Source organism: Centroberyx gerrardi, chromosome 22 (genome assembly GCF_048128805.1).
Source record: "Centroberyx gerrardi isolate f3 chromosome 22, fCenGer3.hap1.cur.20231027, whole genome shotgun sequence".
Lineage (NCBI taxonomy): Eukaryota > Metazoa > Chordata > Actinopteri > Beryciformes > Berycidae > Centroberyx > Centroberyx gerrardi.
The window spans coordinates 20,663,830-20,677,845 of record NC_136018.1 but is presented as its reverse complement, the minus strand read 5'-3'; the positions used below and the strand labels follow the sequence as shown (position 1 = coordinate 20,677,845).

The window sequence follows — 14,016 nt, the reverse complement described above, 5'->3', positions numbered from 1 at the left end:
TACTCGCTCTACTCATGAACCATGTTCAGCAGGGCAATCCTGCCCCCTGGTGGATACATTTGTGAATGTGTGCTGAGGGTTTTGAATGGTCTTGTTGAAGCTGGGTGATGGAATACAAGCAGTGGCAGACGATCCTTACACTCTCTCCAGCCAATCCCCTGGGCCCGATCTCTCCATCCTCGCCCTATGGAGAGAAACAGAAAAAAGTCAGTGTCAATTTAATTTATTTTATTAGGGTTGGACTGATATATTCAACCTGATATTGACATTTCATTAAAGTTTAGATATGATCCAATCACTGTCGTCCACCTTTAAAAGGATGGATATGATGCAGTTTGTTTGATTACATATTTATTGTAGAATAGATCAATACTACACTGGTTGTCTATGGGAAGCCTGTAACCATGAATTGATTCTAATGAGACATCCTGGGTTTCAATGGAGAGTTTTAGTGTCCCATGATGGTCTAAATGCTGTTTCTGAGTCTTTTCCACCCTGACAAGAATACAGAATATTGGTATATTTTGCAGGTGTTTTGGGCTTGAAAATGTTCAAATATAAAGATACTGAAAATCGATGCAAAATAATCTGCTATCGGCAACTTCAAGCCAAAAATATCAGTATTGGCATCAGTCAAACCCTGATCTCAAGCCGAGCAAGAACATATTCTGACATGCAGCGTGGCCTGGGGGTGGGAGGTGTGTGTGTGTGTGTGTGTGTGTGTGGGGGGGGGGTCGGGGGGGGGGGGGTAGTTTCAGGGGAAGGGAAGGTTACAGGCGGACCCTCCTCCCCAGTTCATAGCCTCCACCTGCGCACTGGGACGGCTGCGGACCGCCTGGGGGTCGAGCTGTTTGACCACAGCTGATGGAACTCGGTGGTTCAGGACAGCAGTCAAAAGCAGGAGGAAGGTACTTACTCTCTGTCCGTCCTCTCCGGGGGCGCCCGGGGGTCCCATCGGTCCTAGCTCTCCCTGAGAGAGAGAGAGAGAGAGAGAGAGAGAGGGAGAGAGAGAGAGAGAGAGAGAGAGAGAGAGAGAGAGAGAGAGAGATGAGATTCAGTTAGCAGATTCATCATTTTATGACATGGAGCGTTCTCTCTCTCTCTGCCTTGGAAGCCTTTTCATTGAGTCTATATTATGGTCTGTATCTTCAAAGGAAGCACCTATATATAGAAATTCCCATCTGTTTCCTTCATACTCCCATACCTTTCTCATTGTTATATACAACATATTTCTTCATATTTGGTATCATTTGCCCACTCATTTTCCCACCAAACTGCATATATTTCATATTTTTGGTATATTTTCGTATTTTATTTATTTTTGCATTCTTTCTTTTTCTGCTGCTGCCATACATTTTCTCATACTTTTCATTCATACGTTTCTATTGCCGGCATTAAAATTGACAGTTCTGCATGTTTTTATAACCCCTCATTTGCTGTATTCTTATTTTCATCCTATTTCTTTACTGTATCCTGTTACTATTTGCTGCTGCTACAACTCCAATGCAAAGTTTCATCTTATCTCACTGTGTCTCACTCTGGGAAACTAGAAATACATTAGGAAAGTAAAAAAAAACAACAAAACTTGGCTTCAAGGCAACACTGTCACTGAATCTCTCCATGCGTTTTGCTTAATGCGGGTACATTAGTGGTACGAAACAAACATTAACCTCTTATCCTATTTCCACCCACATTGCTATCAAATTAGTGCATGAGATTACAGTTATTCAGTCATCACGTTGAAATTTAAGGAGGTTGCCCAACATGATTTTGCACAGATATTGAAATTCTAAGCCGGTGCATGCAGCCAAATATGTTTCATTACTTCCAGAACTTTTGCCGTCTAAAAGATACCCGACCCTTTGCTAAATCTGACAACTAATCCCTAATAACTGAGGGAGTTTGTTTTATGCCAGTTTTGTGTCTTATCACATGAAGCAAATAGTGTTTTCGCCTGTAAGCTTAAAAGCATTCACAATACTCTCGTTGTTCATGAGGACTCCTTCAAAATCTCGTCTCTAGTGTCTGTAGAAATCTCAAAGTGATTCAAATTCAATAGAATCTGCAATAATGAGTGATAACATATTGTGAAAAACAATGCTTTGAGAACATCAAAAAGTGATGATTTTGACTAATTTCATAAGAAGTGTTACAATGTGATAGGGTCAGGGCTTTGCCGATTTTAAGACTCCAATCAATAATAGTTATGTGCAAATCCATAAAAAGTATGAAAAAGTACCTAGAAAATGGGTCATGGCAGCAGCACACTGTAGCTCTCGACTTGGCATAAATAAAGTTGGGAAATCTCAATTTCTCAAGTTGGGTTTTTGTTCGTGCTTTCGATTTTTTTTTTCTTCTTTTATGGTGACATACTTTCAAGAGGCCCCATAGCGTTTTCCCATCTCCTCCGCACAGTATTTTTTTTCCCCTCTTATTTTGGCGTGGCAAAAACTCTATATGGGGGTTCACCGTATTGTACTCACCCTATGTCCCTTTTCACCAGGCAGGCCAGGCAGTCCATCAAAGCCGCGGTCACCCTGCGGGGGAAACACAGCGGATGATGTCACACACAACATTACCCAACAACAAACTCATCACTGGGCTGCAGTATGACGAGCAAAGCTTCCCCAAAAACGATGCTTTCACTACATCTAAGTTGTAGTCGTAGGTGATGGGAACGTGAAAGATTGCGGGATGTCGTGTCGTACCTTGGAGCCTGGCTCTCCGGGCATCCCACGGGCTCCGTCGGCTCCGGAACGACCCTGAGAAACGACGACAGAAAAATGAGACATGGAATATATACAGTACATAGAGTCAGAAATTAACGGGGGTTCAGGGCAAAATTGCCTTTGAAAGTTCAGAAAATGCCTGTGAAATTAAAAAGGAAACTGGCGCCATCCTCCTCTGTAACTCAAGTTAAAACAAAATCTTAGTGGTACAAGCTGAGTGTTTATTTGCCAATATGCAATACAACTGTATCATTTTATAGTTCAGTCACTTCTCCACTCTCCTCAGTTGTTCTATTTGTTTTTATGAAGGCGTGGAGTGAGACAGGTGGCATTAAAAATCACCTAATGCCTCATATTTGGGTCCACGAATCAAGCCTGCATCGCTAATTTGCCTGGTTTATGATTATTACTATCCAATCAGGTCAGTGACTGCGCCGTGACACTAATTGTGTCCCACATCCAGGGCCAGTATTCCCATTTTGGCATTTTCAGACAGATTACGCTCGGCCATTGATCCGGGGATTGGAGGCAGCGCAGGCCGCTAAGCACGTATCAAGCGATTGTTTGTTGGATTGGAAATAAGCCTCTCAGGTCTCGCGCGCGCAAACGAGCACACAGGCCCTGCGTACACAGTGACAAGCAGACAAATATGTGCACAGAGGAGGCATGTGAGCACACACACACACACACAGCAGGTCATTGAGTTCACTCACCCTCTTGCCAGCTTTTCCAATTTGTCCCGAAGGCCCTTGGACGCCCCGGGGGCCCTGTGCAGACATACAAGGGCCACTTAGCAACTTATCAACAGTGTTATTAATCGGTGAGGCGGTGTACAGTAGCTGGCAAGAGCCATTTCCATGCATTAATCAGTGCGTCAGTTGTGTCTCACCTGAGGACCGGGGTCTCCGCCTTCACCTTTCAGTCCGGTACCACCAGGTATACCCTGAAGAGAGATACCAGACAGACATGAATGCATTTAATTTAAACTGCTGGACATGTAGTCTGCTATAAGGTAAAGGGATGAAAAAAAAAAAGTGTAAAGTAAACAGCAGATGGCGATGTTTAGCTAACTAGGCGCATTCTTTGTGAGTTATGCTCTACTGTATATATGTACATTCCTTTTAGTGCAGATGCATAAGGTATCAGGGTGCTCAAATGAAGACAATGCAACACTTATTAACATAATTTAGATTCTTACAAGCTACTATTTTACACATGATTTGATGATTTTTTCATGATTTTTTCATGCATGTCGATTTAGTTGCTGCACTTTCCCCTGTCATTAGCAGCATCAAGCGTCAGCCATCAGCTTATAATACTAGCTTTCTGAAATCATTTTGACATCTGAAGACTCAAAAGACATGGAGGTGCATTAACATAACTGGATACTTTTTTTGGCATGTACTTAAGTCTAAAATTGTGCTAAATTGAGCGTCTAGGCGGAGAGATGGGGCATGAAATCTGTCTACAGACGACGGCGCATTCAAAGCCAGTGATTTGGCAATTACAGACAGACACTGCGGAATCATAAAATAGCGACGACTGTCTGAAAGAGCCGGGTTTTCAACACGCATTCACTTAAGGAGGGAAAAAGGTACTTTTGGAACGAATAAAAGCCCTCGAGTCCCTTATCTCATTCGTTTTTTCGGGTATCTGCTCTGTCACATTATTTCAGATCATTATCTCCGGTCTTTTTACAGAGGGTAATTCTTCCACGTCTTTTGCAGGGGCCTTTTTTCCTGCAGATAAATAGTGGATCGTGTATCAACAAGCCTGAGAGAAAGGGGGGGGGGGGGGGGGGGGGGGGGGAGAATGACTGTGAAATCTTCTTGGCAGCTGGAAGCTACCTAGATAGTAACAGGGAGGTGGTGCGGTCGCCGAACGTTTCACGACATGTGAATCTGGGTTTTGGTGTTTTGTCTCTTCCAAAGAATCCGCTGAAATATTAACACAACATAAACAAACATACTGTAGCTTTTTTTTTTTCTTTGGACAATGTGAGACTGGCAGGAGTGCAGGCAAAAGACAGTAAAGGCTTAAGCCTGTCCCATTGTCTATTCACTCAGGTTTGGGGCATTCAGTGTGTGTTTTTCAGCAGGGGGGTGGGGGGAGTGGGGATGTGTGTGTGTGGTGGGAAAAAAAAAACACGGAGTCTCACCACTGGCCCCGATCTTCCTGTCAGACCCATTGGCCCCGGGGGTCCCCTCATCGCCAGCTGTAGGGCAAACACACACAAGAACGAAGGTAAACTTCCACTCTGAGAAGGAAGTTCATTGCAAAACACTGGTACAGGTGTTTTGGGTGTTCCTTGTAGTTCATCACTCAGGATCCAGTTTGTACAAGTGTTGACATTTTATCACCCAAAGACTACTATCTCTTAGAAAGTACCATCATTTGTTTACATTTTGTTAGAGAAGCTGTCTTTGAAATCGTGGATATCTCATCTCAATGCACTTTGCACATATCCACATCTGCACGTTCTGTACATATGATATCTACAGCTGTGAATTGAATATGTACTGATAAGGTGTATACTTTTATACAATGCACATCTAGACACTTTCTGTACATGTGTGACTTGTTAATGTGAATATGATGCATATTTTGCACATCATGCTGTAAATTCACATATCTGTTTTCTTCATATTCTCATATGCTTCTCATTTGTTACACATCACAGCATAGATAATGATATTTTTTACAATCTTTCCACTTATGTCATACTGCATATATTTCATATGTTTGGTATATCTTCATATTGTACTCTGCTCTTCATTTTTTGCACATTTGTTTCTGTTATTTTGCACAACACCATAATGCTGTAATCCAAGTATATCTTATGTTATCTTATCTTATCTTATACTTTCTCCCACACTTTTCATTCATACATTCCCTTTATCATGTAGTGGTGCATTGTTGGTTGCATTATTCTTAATATCTTCCTTTATTCTTACTTATTATTCTATATTTCTTTGCTGTATTTTAAAGTTTCATGTTATCTTATATCGCAGCACCACTCCATATGTCCAAAACATTCTGCACACTCACTCATTTCCCCACTTAACCTCTTGGTTTACTGTGTGTCTGTGGGTTTGATGAAAGTGGGATATCATTCCTACAAATCAAGGCCAAACCAAATTTTCCTCCCTCCAACAACCCCACCCCTCTCCCACCTACACACACACACACACACATGCATTTTCTACACCTGTTGGTCTAGCCCACCCGCAGGTCACGAGCCCCCTGTAGTATTTTTAACAGTCTCTCCCCACTGTCCATCTGTTCAAAGTGGCTTTTTTATGTTTCTCTCCAGCCCACTCGGCATGTCTTCTTTTAGCCTCACAAGGCCAAGGAAAAGCTCGGAGCAACACAGACACACACACACATACACACACACCATCTACTCCATCCCATCCCCCCCTCCTTTCCCCCTACAGCTGTGTGTATGTGTGTGTGTGGTTGTTTCGGAGCCATTTGGCTTGCTTAATGTCCTGGTCTACTTACTCTGGCCTGGGAGAGGATGGCCTGGGCTTGGGCTTCCTGGGCCGACACCACGGGTCCCTTCTCACCATCCCCACCGAAGCGGAACTGTTGCACACACATACACAAGCACACACACACACAAACACAGACACACACACACAGCAATTTAATTGAAGTTGCTCATTCTGTTCGTCCACAGCTATCACACATCCTGTTCCGTTTGATAGCACACAAGTTATGGACAAATCCGAGCTTGTTTTTGGTCTATAGCGGTGGTTCTCAATGTGGGGTCCCCCAGGGATCCTTGCAGGGGTCACTGAGGTTTCCCAGCAAAGTGCGGAATAGAAATGATCCCAGTTAAGGAATGCATAAAAACGAGTATTCTAGTCGTAGGTTTCACTCTCACCACTATACATTCCCCACCTACAGTGTAGACAGTTATGCAATTCAATACTAAACCAACAATAACACAAGTCTTCCTATGTGGGGGTCTCTGGGAAAAATCTGATCAGACGGGGGTCTGTGAAATGAAAACATTCGAGAACCTTTGGTTTAAAGGAAGGGGGAATTGAAAAAGCACATGAGCATTAGGCAGGATATTCCTTAATGTAACAGATGGTTAATATGCATTTGTGTTGCATCATTCTGGGTGCTTACCGGCAGCATCAGCATGGTACCTGGGGGCCCTGGCAAACCATCAGCACCAGGCAGACCGGCACGACCAGGAGGACCCTGGGATAGAGGAGAGAGAACCACGGATGAATAAATTGGAGATCAGTTGTATCATATGAAAGAAAAAGGATAGAACAGGAAAAGGAGAGGATGCATATTTGGACTTCCTCATCTGGTAAACCAGGAAAGGGAAATTAATTAATTACACACTCACACACCCATGTACTGTTTTCTAAGGTGTAACAACATTTACATATGAGTTGAATTATAAGAATTTATGATAGGCAGTAGAAAGTGAACCACTGGTGTGCAAATGACTATGTCAATAGGGCGGGGGTGGACTGCCCCTGCCCTGCCCAGGGGCTGCTGGGGGCTCTGCTAATTTAATGGCATAAAGGGTGTAGCGTTATAGCTGAGGAAACCTGCTGTATACACAAAAATCAAGGATAAACCAAGAATTATGCAAGCATGTCATGCTAGCTGACTGGGTGATGGGCTAAAATTAAAATTAGAATTAAAATGAGAAAGTTAGAAGTTCCTCTCAATGTGTCACCCAAGGTTGACATGCAATAGTTCATTTGAAATGCTCATTACTGACTGTATATACATGTGAATGTAAAACAGTGAGAAATTAGAAATTCAAAATAAAACAAAAATCTAGTTTGTAGAATGTAAAGAGTAAAATGGCAGTTTTATGGACAAATGGAAGCTCTATATGAATGTATATAAATCACCATCCTACACAATACTGGAAACCCCCTAAAGTCAAATTAAGATAGATTTAAAGACGAGATGAAACGAAAAATGCCTTTTTAACCCTTTTAGATCACATCCCCGGTCATACTGTGCACCTATTTAACAATATATGACAAAAAAAAACCCAAAAATCAATTTCATTGTATTCTTATATCAAAATTCAATCATGTTTTCTTCCTGTAAAACAAAATATGCCGTGTGCTTACGTAAGCATGCCCGTAACTAATTTCAACCAATAATATCATGACATCCACCCATCAATCAATCTTCAACTTTTAGCGCACAGAGCTAAGAGGCTAAGATTCATTAGTTAGCTAGCTAGCAACAGCATGGTACTTCGGTGTGTCTTCGGGTGTTATGAAACATCCACTTTTCAACGTTCAAATCAAATTCCTCCCAACGTTATGTCCCGCCTGTCTTTCCTGTTTCACTCGGAAATACATCACGATACGGAAGTTAGATACTCTCGAAATGCCGTTTCATCTCGACTTTAAGATCATATCAAAAAGACCAAAGATCAAAAAAGGCAGAACTGGAGCAATGCTGAAAGGCAAATATTGTTTAAAACCCCCAAATACAATCTGAAGTTGTATGAAAGCAATTTAGCCAAAACAAAGAGGGTGAATACTCTACTATTATACTGTGTTATTAGAATTTTATACTTTCGATTTCTAATAAATTTCTATTTCATTTTGACGGAACAGAATACTCTGTCAGGAAAAAGATCCCAAATAGTTTGGGTTTTTTTTCAGGCGAATACTTTCAGATCAGATAATCATTCCTGCTGTGCACGCCACTGTAGCTAATGTGTACCTAATTTAATGTGTATTAATACTTAGTAACAGCATGTTGCTTTGTAAAAAATGGATGTAGATCCCAACTTCTTTTGGTCTTGAACTGTAAATTATTAGGCTAAGAGGTGATTTTCAACTACATGTACTGTAACATGACAGTATTATGGAAGCAGACACACACACACACACACACACACACACACACACACACACACACGCATAGAGTAGTAAATGCTGGAGGTGGGCTGTTGGCTTGATTAACATGCACTTCATGCCCTCCTCCAGCAGACAGACTGGTCCTGTCTGTCTGTAAGCCATGCCACTGTCCTCAGTCCAAAACCAACATCCTCTTCCCTGAATGCTGGCATGTGTGTGTGTCTGTTTGTGTGTGTGTATGTGTGTGTGTGTTTGTTAGAGAGTGAGTGAGAGAGAGAGAGAGAGAGAGAGAGAGAGAGAGAGAGAGAGAGAGAGAGAGAGAGAGAGAGAGAATCTGATGAGCTATGCGCAAATCAATTACACTCTTCTCAAGGGAAACCCAGCACAAACATCATTCATCATCTTTTTAAATGTGAGCTTCAAGAGTTTGGCCTTGATAACTCGTTCATGCGACTAATCCATCATCGAATCCTTAATAATCCCTCCCTAGCTGGGGTGTTTAATAGGTAAACTATCAATACCATGTTACATACAACCAGAAAAAGGAGAGTTCTCCAAGGGTTCTAACCATAAGGACTCAAAGAACCTGTAGATTCTGTTAGTATAAAAACTAGCAAATCAGAATAAACAGTGTGGTTCTTAAAAGGTCCTATATGGAACCATTTCAGTATGGTAACAAAGATAACCTTTCACCAAAATTGGCTCTGCTGTGGCACAAGCTTGAAGAACCATTTTCCGGTACTATTTACATCCATTTTTGTTAAACGAATACAGCAAGTCTTTGGGAGATTGTCTCATTGCTCAACTTAGCTGTTAAGTGACAAGGACAGACACCAAAATCATCCATGTGTCCCCGGTAGATCATTGGCTCTGGTGCTTCATGCTAACACTTTAGCATTCACTATGTTGAGTGATAGCAGACCAGTAGTATCTCAAAAGTGAGGAAATGAGAACTTGTTGCTAAAGCTAAAAGTTAAAATGTTACTAATTTTAAATGATATGTGGCTAATGGTAGTTTTGTGTAGGAGATAAACACAAAACACAAAATATGATAAAAATACTGTACTGTTTTGAACTAGTGAAGGTGATAGGAGACTGTGCACAGCTAAAAATCACTGCACAGGATGTGGTGAATATGTGGTTGCTCACCTGAAAAAGTTCCAAAATTAAATCTGGCTAAACTTCTTTTTTAAAATGTATGAATCTACGGGCCAAATATAAAAACCACTAACAATTTTTTTATTACTAATAAAGTTTAGTATCCAAAGTAAGTGAGTAAGTAAGTAGTGCTTTTACCTCAAAGTACTGTCACTCAACATAGTGTAGCTAAAGTGTTAGGAGCACAGGAGCCAACGATCTACCGGGGACACATGGATGATTTTGGTGTCTATGTTCTCATCACTTAACAGCTAAGTTGACCAACAACCATCAACACATCATACATGCTGTCCCCGGATGAGTGGTTCTCAAAGTGAGGTCCGGGGACCATCAGGGGTCCTTGAAGAAGTTTCAGGGGGTCCCCAGCAAAATGAGGCATAGTTTACTTGTACTCTAATTTAATTCACTAGCAATTATCCCAATTAGAGAATGCAAAAGAACAACTATTATAATCCTGGGTTTTACTCGCACCACTAAAATCCCCCATCTACAGTGTAGACAGTGCTACAATTCAATACTACATCAATAACTACTAAAATCTTCCCATATCCCTGGGATAAATTCTTATCAAATGGGGTCTGTGGCCTTAATGTGCATCTATTTAGTGGTCCATGCTTTCTTTCATACTCTCTCTCGTCAGGAAAAGGAAAACCCTCTTCCCCGCCCCCTCCTTTTCAAACAACTCCTTGCATTTTGAGACATGTATGAACACACACGTACCCTCGCAATGCACACTTTTTCGCACACGCACACACCACACACACACACACACAGAAAGCTTGGGGTGGTTCGGGGACATAAATAGCAACTCACCCTGTCGCCAGGATCTCCAGCAGTGCCAGGGGGTCCTTGTAGGCCAGAGGGACCTGGAAGACCCTAAAGAGACAAAGCCAGGTCAGCAGACGTCGTCGTGCCGGTTCATATAATGCTGACTACAGCGGTCCAGAAACACGCTTAGGTGGAAAACACTGACTGTTCTCAAGTATTTTCTTTTTTTCGCACTATACTCACAGCAGGGCCAGAGGGTCCTGGGGGTCCTTCAATCAGCATGCCCTTGAAACAAACAAGCATTACTTCAAAATGTTGGGCAACAAGTCACAGAATTGATAATTGACAATTTACAGGATCTTTCTGAGCAGAAATTCGACAGCTCGCTCTGAAAACACAGGATTATTTCAACAGAACTGGCATGTAATAATCGATCACGTTATTTGAGTGGGTCAGCGTCGGGGTTTTTGGGCCCTTACAGGTTCGATCACAGCCGGCTCGCCCTTCTCTCCCTTCTGGCCGAAGGCTCCTCCGGCGCCGGCGACCTGCGGTCACAAAGCGAGCACAGAGGTGAGACTCTTCACACGGCGGCTACAGTCCACAGACGGAGGAATAGCAATCATGAGCAGTGGTGAATGAGGAGGCAGTTTGTGAGCGCTTGCACTGCCACGAATGGCACTAGCTCTTTCAGAGGCAGAGAGGGAGTGAAGGATAAGATGAAGGGAGATGAAGGTATGGAACAAAACAGGCAGAATGTTAGTGGGAACGAGTGAGAATGGACCTCTACGCTGTGCGCTTGAAATGGAGCAGTGCCGTCATTGCATTCCCATTGTGCAGTGTGTGTTTTTAGGGTGACTGAACAAAACATAACATGACACCAACAGGCCGCCATTGACATGCAAACACAAATTACAGATATGGCCCCACAATCCCAACATTCAAGTGAGTTTTGCAGTCTTCTTCTTGCTCGTCGTTTGTCCAGCGATGCTAAAGGGAATAAGTGGTAATAAAAGGCTGAACACTGCTGAGTTTTCATCGGTGGGAGGGAATTGGTTGGTGGGTGTGTGTGTGTTTTGGGAGGTGGGGGGTCGGGGAGGGTGAGGATTAGGGTTGGGGTGTGTTTGTGTACGTGGGGGGTGGTGGGTGGGAGGTGGGGTACTAAAAAAGCCTTAAAAGACCCAATAAAAGCCTAGCCCTCACATGGAAACAATCCCAAAAACGTACATGGAAACAAAATGGTGTTTGGATGGTGTTCTATCTGACAGTGGGAAATTGAAACAGAATGCAGGGCCAAACGGCTCCAGATGAGGACAAAGTGCCATTAAAATAATATTTAGAGTATTCATATTTACACAACCTCAACCAAGACTGGCTGCAGCTAGGTTGGTTGGTGGAGGCGGGGTTCAAAGGTTTGGGCTGGGCTGTGGGTAGGAAAGTGAGAGGAATCCATAATATCTTCATTCATCTGTGTGTGTGTGTGTGTGTGTGTGTGTGTGTGTGTGCACTGTGCAGACAGCTGGCTCTGTGGTATGGGCTAATTGCTGTGTCCTGGGGCATATAGGGAGAAATATGTCACCAACAGGCTGCTTGTTAAAATGGCGGAGGGGGAGGAGGAGGAGAAGGTTCAGACCTGACTGCTGAGAGATGAGTGGTGAGAGGAGGAGGGGGGGGGGGGGGGGTGGTTGGGCAACTCATCGACTGATTAAGAGTGTGTGTGTGTGTGTGTGTGTGTGTGTGTGTGTGTGTGTGTGAAGAGTGCCTGTAGACACTACAGATCAGAATAAAATCTTGTGATCTATGAACTAATCAATTCCCAAGACATGCACTGTCTCCCTACAGCTGTCAATCATTACATCACATCACCACAGACGGTATAGCAAGACATTTATAGGCATGTACACACTGGTGAGAGTTGGCTCCACAACACAACATGACAATGACACATTCCCCATGCCAAGCGGCCCACTAGGAAGGCGTGCACCGGGAGAGAGAGAGAGAGGGAGTCCGTCATGCACGCACCCCTCGGGTCGAGCGCGGCGGGGCGGGAGTGCGGTACTTACGGCGCTCTCCGAGACGTCGGTTTCCGCGGCAACCCCGGGCCCCACCTCCTCGTCGTAGGCCGCCGTGGGGTTGGGCAGGGCCGTGCCATACTCATCATACGCCCCGTAATCATACACCCGCCTGTCAACCTCGCCCAAGTCATACTCCTTGAGGTCATACTCCTTAAAGTCGTATGCCTCTGCTCCGGCGTCCACGCTGTCCACCGTTTCCGGGACAACGGCGGGCTCCTGACCAATGGGAGCGGCCTCGGTGACATGGTCACCGACAGCTTCCTCCTCCACAGCCTTTTAGGTGTTACCCAAGCGAGGTAATGGTGAGCAATCAAGGGAATAGGGATGTTAGTTAAAGCAATTAAGGCAAAGAGACTAGTTTTTGATGTTATCAAAGCTTAGCAGATTGCAAATGAATTCAGCATGATATGTAGAAAAAAATGTCTATTGAATAGCAATGGTAACACCTTATTTATCCCCAAAAATAATTGCGCTAATATGCTCTAAATTTATCTGGGAGAAATCTAGAAAATGTCCTGCTGTGAGATTGTGACTTTTCTTAAATTTAAAGAGTAAACTGTTAATTCTTGAACTATGTTACTAATTATGTATTGCTTTTGATAGAGTATCTGCATGAATAAACCTAGAAAAGGTGTGAAGCTGCCCTAAAAGATTCCATCACACTGTGTCCTGTATATGAATAGAAATTCAAGAAATCTCATACTGCACATTCTGCAGTGTTGCCTACAGTTTCCCTCACCTCAGCAAAAATAAAAGCTCTACAGTATAAGACAAAGGAATAAATAAAGTGTTACCGTTATGATTGAATGAAATCATTATCAACTCTGACAATCAAATGGTAGTCAATCATACACATCTAAGACAGACTTGATGATATCTCAGCCTTTTTTTTTTTTTACCATCATACAACATACATGATGTATTGATATGTAGGACAGTGAAGAAAGACTGAGATAGATGAAGTATGTCTGAAATGACACTAGAAGCATTTTGAATGAACGTCAAATCAATCAGCGAAATGTAGCTATGTGCAGATTTACAAAGTGCATCAAGGTACGTACAATTAAAATCAGAATTTGTTGGTCAACTAATACATTTTGACATACATACAACATGAGTTTACCATGATGCACTGTGTATTTGGCACAAGTACCACCACCACATATTATTTCCATCATTCCACAGAGTGATCGTTGTGGATTTAGCTTTTGGAGGCAACAAAATGGATGTAATTATACAGTTATAACTGGCAGCGCTCCATCGTGTCAAATTATATACTCATGGTTGCCTGTATAATAACATCCAGTTTGGCAAACACGGTGATAGACAATGCAAGTTCGTAGTTGGCTGTGAGGAGATGTCGGCCTCGTTGATCATAGTTCTTTTAGAGGTAATTAGTAGAACTAGTGATCGAAACCAGGCTAATGA

General features: G+C 42.8%; 1 protein-coding gene across 1 annotated transcript in view; it reads right to left on the bottom strand.

Annotated features, from left to right (window-relative positions):
* The window catches only part of col11a1a (collagen, type XI, alpha 1a), a 90,167-nt gene that overhangs the window by 49,535 nt on the left and 26,616 nt on the right, over nucleotides 1-14,016 (bottom strand). Inside the window, exons 8-20 of the mRNA XM_071904060.2 lie at nucleotides 12,577-12,861; nucleotides 10,996-11,061; nucleotides 10,760-10,801; nucleotides 10,562-10,624; nucleotides 6,870-6,944; nucleotides 6,234-6,317; nucleotides 4,888-4,944; nucleotides 3,619-3,672; nucleotides 3,443-3,496; nucleotides 2,709-2,762; nucleotides 2,484-2,537; nucleotides 917-970; nucleotides 140-184 (exon numbers count right to left, since the gene is read on the bottom strand). Of these exons, the coding sequence (XP_071760161.2) occupies nucleotides 140-184; nucleotides 917-970; nucleotides 2,484-2,537; nucleotides 2,709-2,762; nucleotides 3,443-3,496; nucleotides 3,619-3,672; nucleotides 4,888-4,944; nucleotides 6,234-6,317; nucleotides 6,870-6,944; nucleotides 10,562-10,624; nucleotides 10,760-10,801; nucleotides 10,996-11,061; nucleotides 12,577-12,861 (987 nt within the window). The remainder of the gene's footprint in view (nucleotides 1-139; nucleotides 185-916; nucleotides 971-2,483; nucleotides 2,538-2,708; nucleotides 2,763-3,442; nucleotides 3,497-3,618; nucleotides 3,673-4,887; nucleotides 4,945-6,233; nucleotides 6,318-6,869; nucleotides 6,945-10,561; nucleotides 10,625-10,759; nucleotides 10,802-10,995; nucleotides 11,062-12,576; nucleotides 12,862-14,016) is intronic.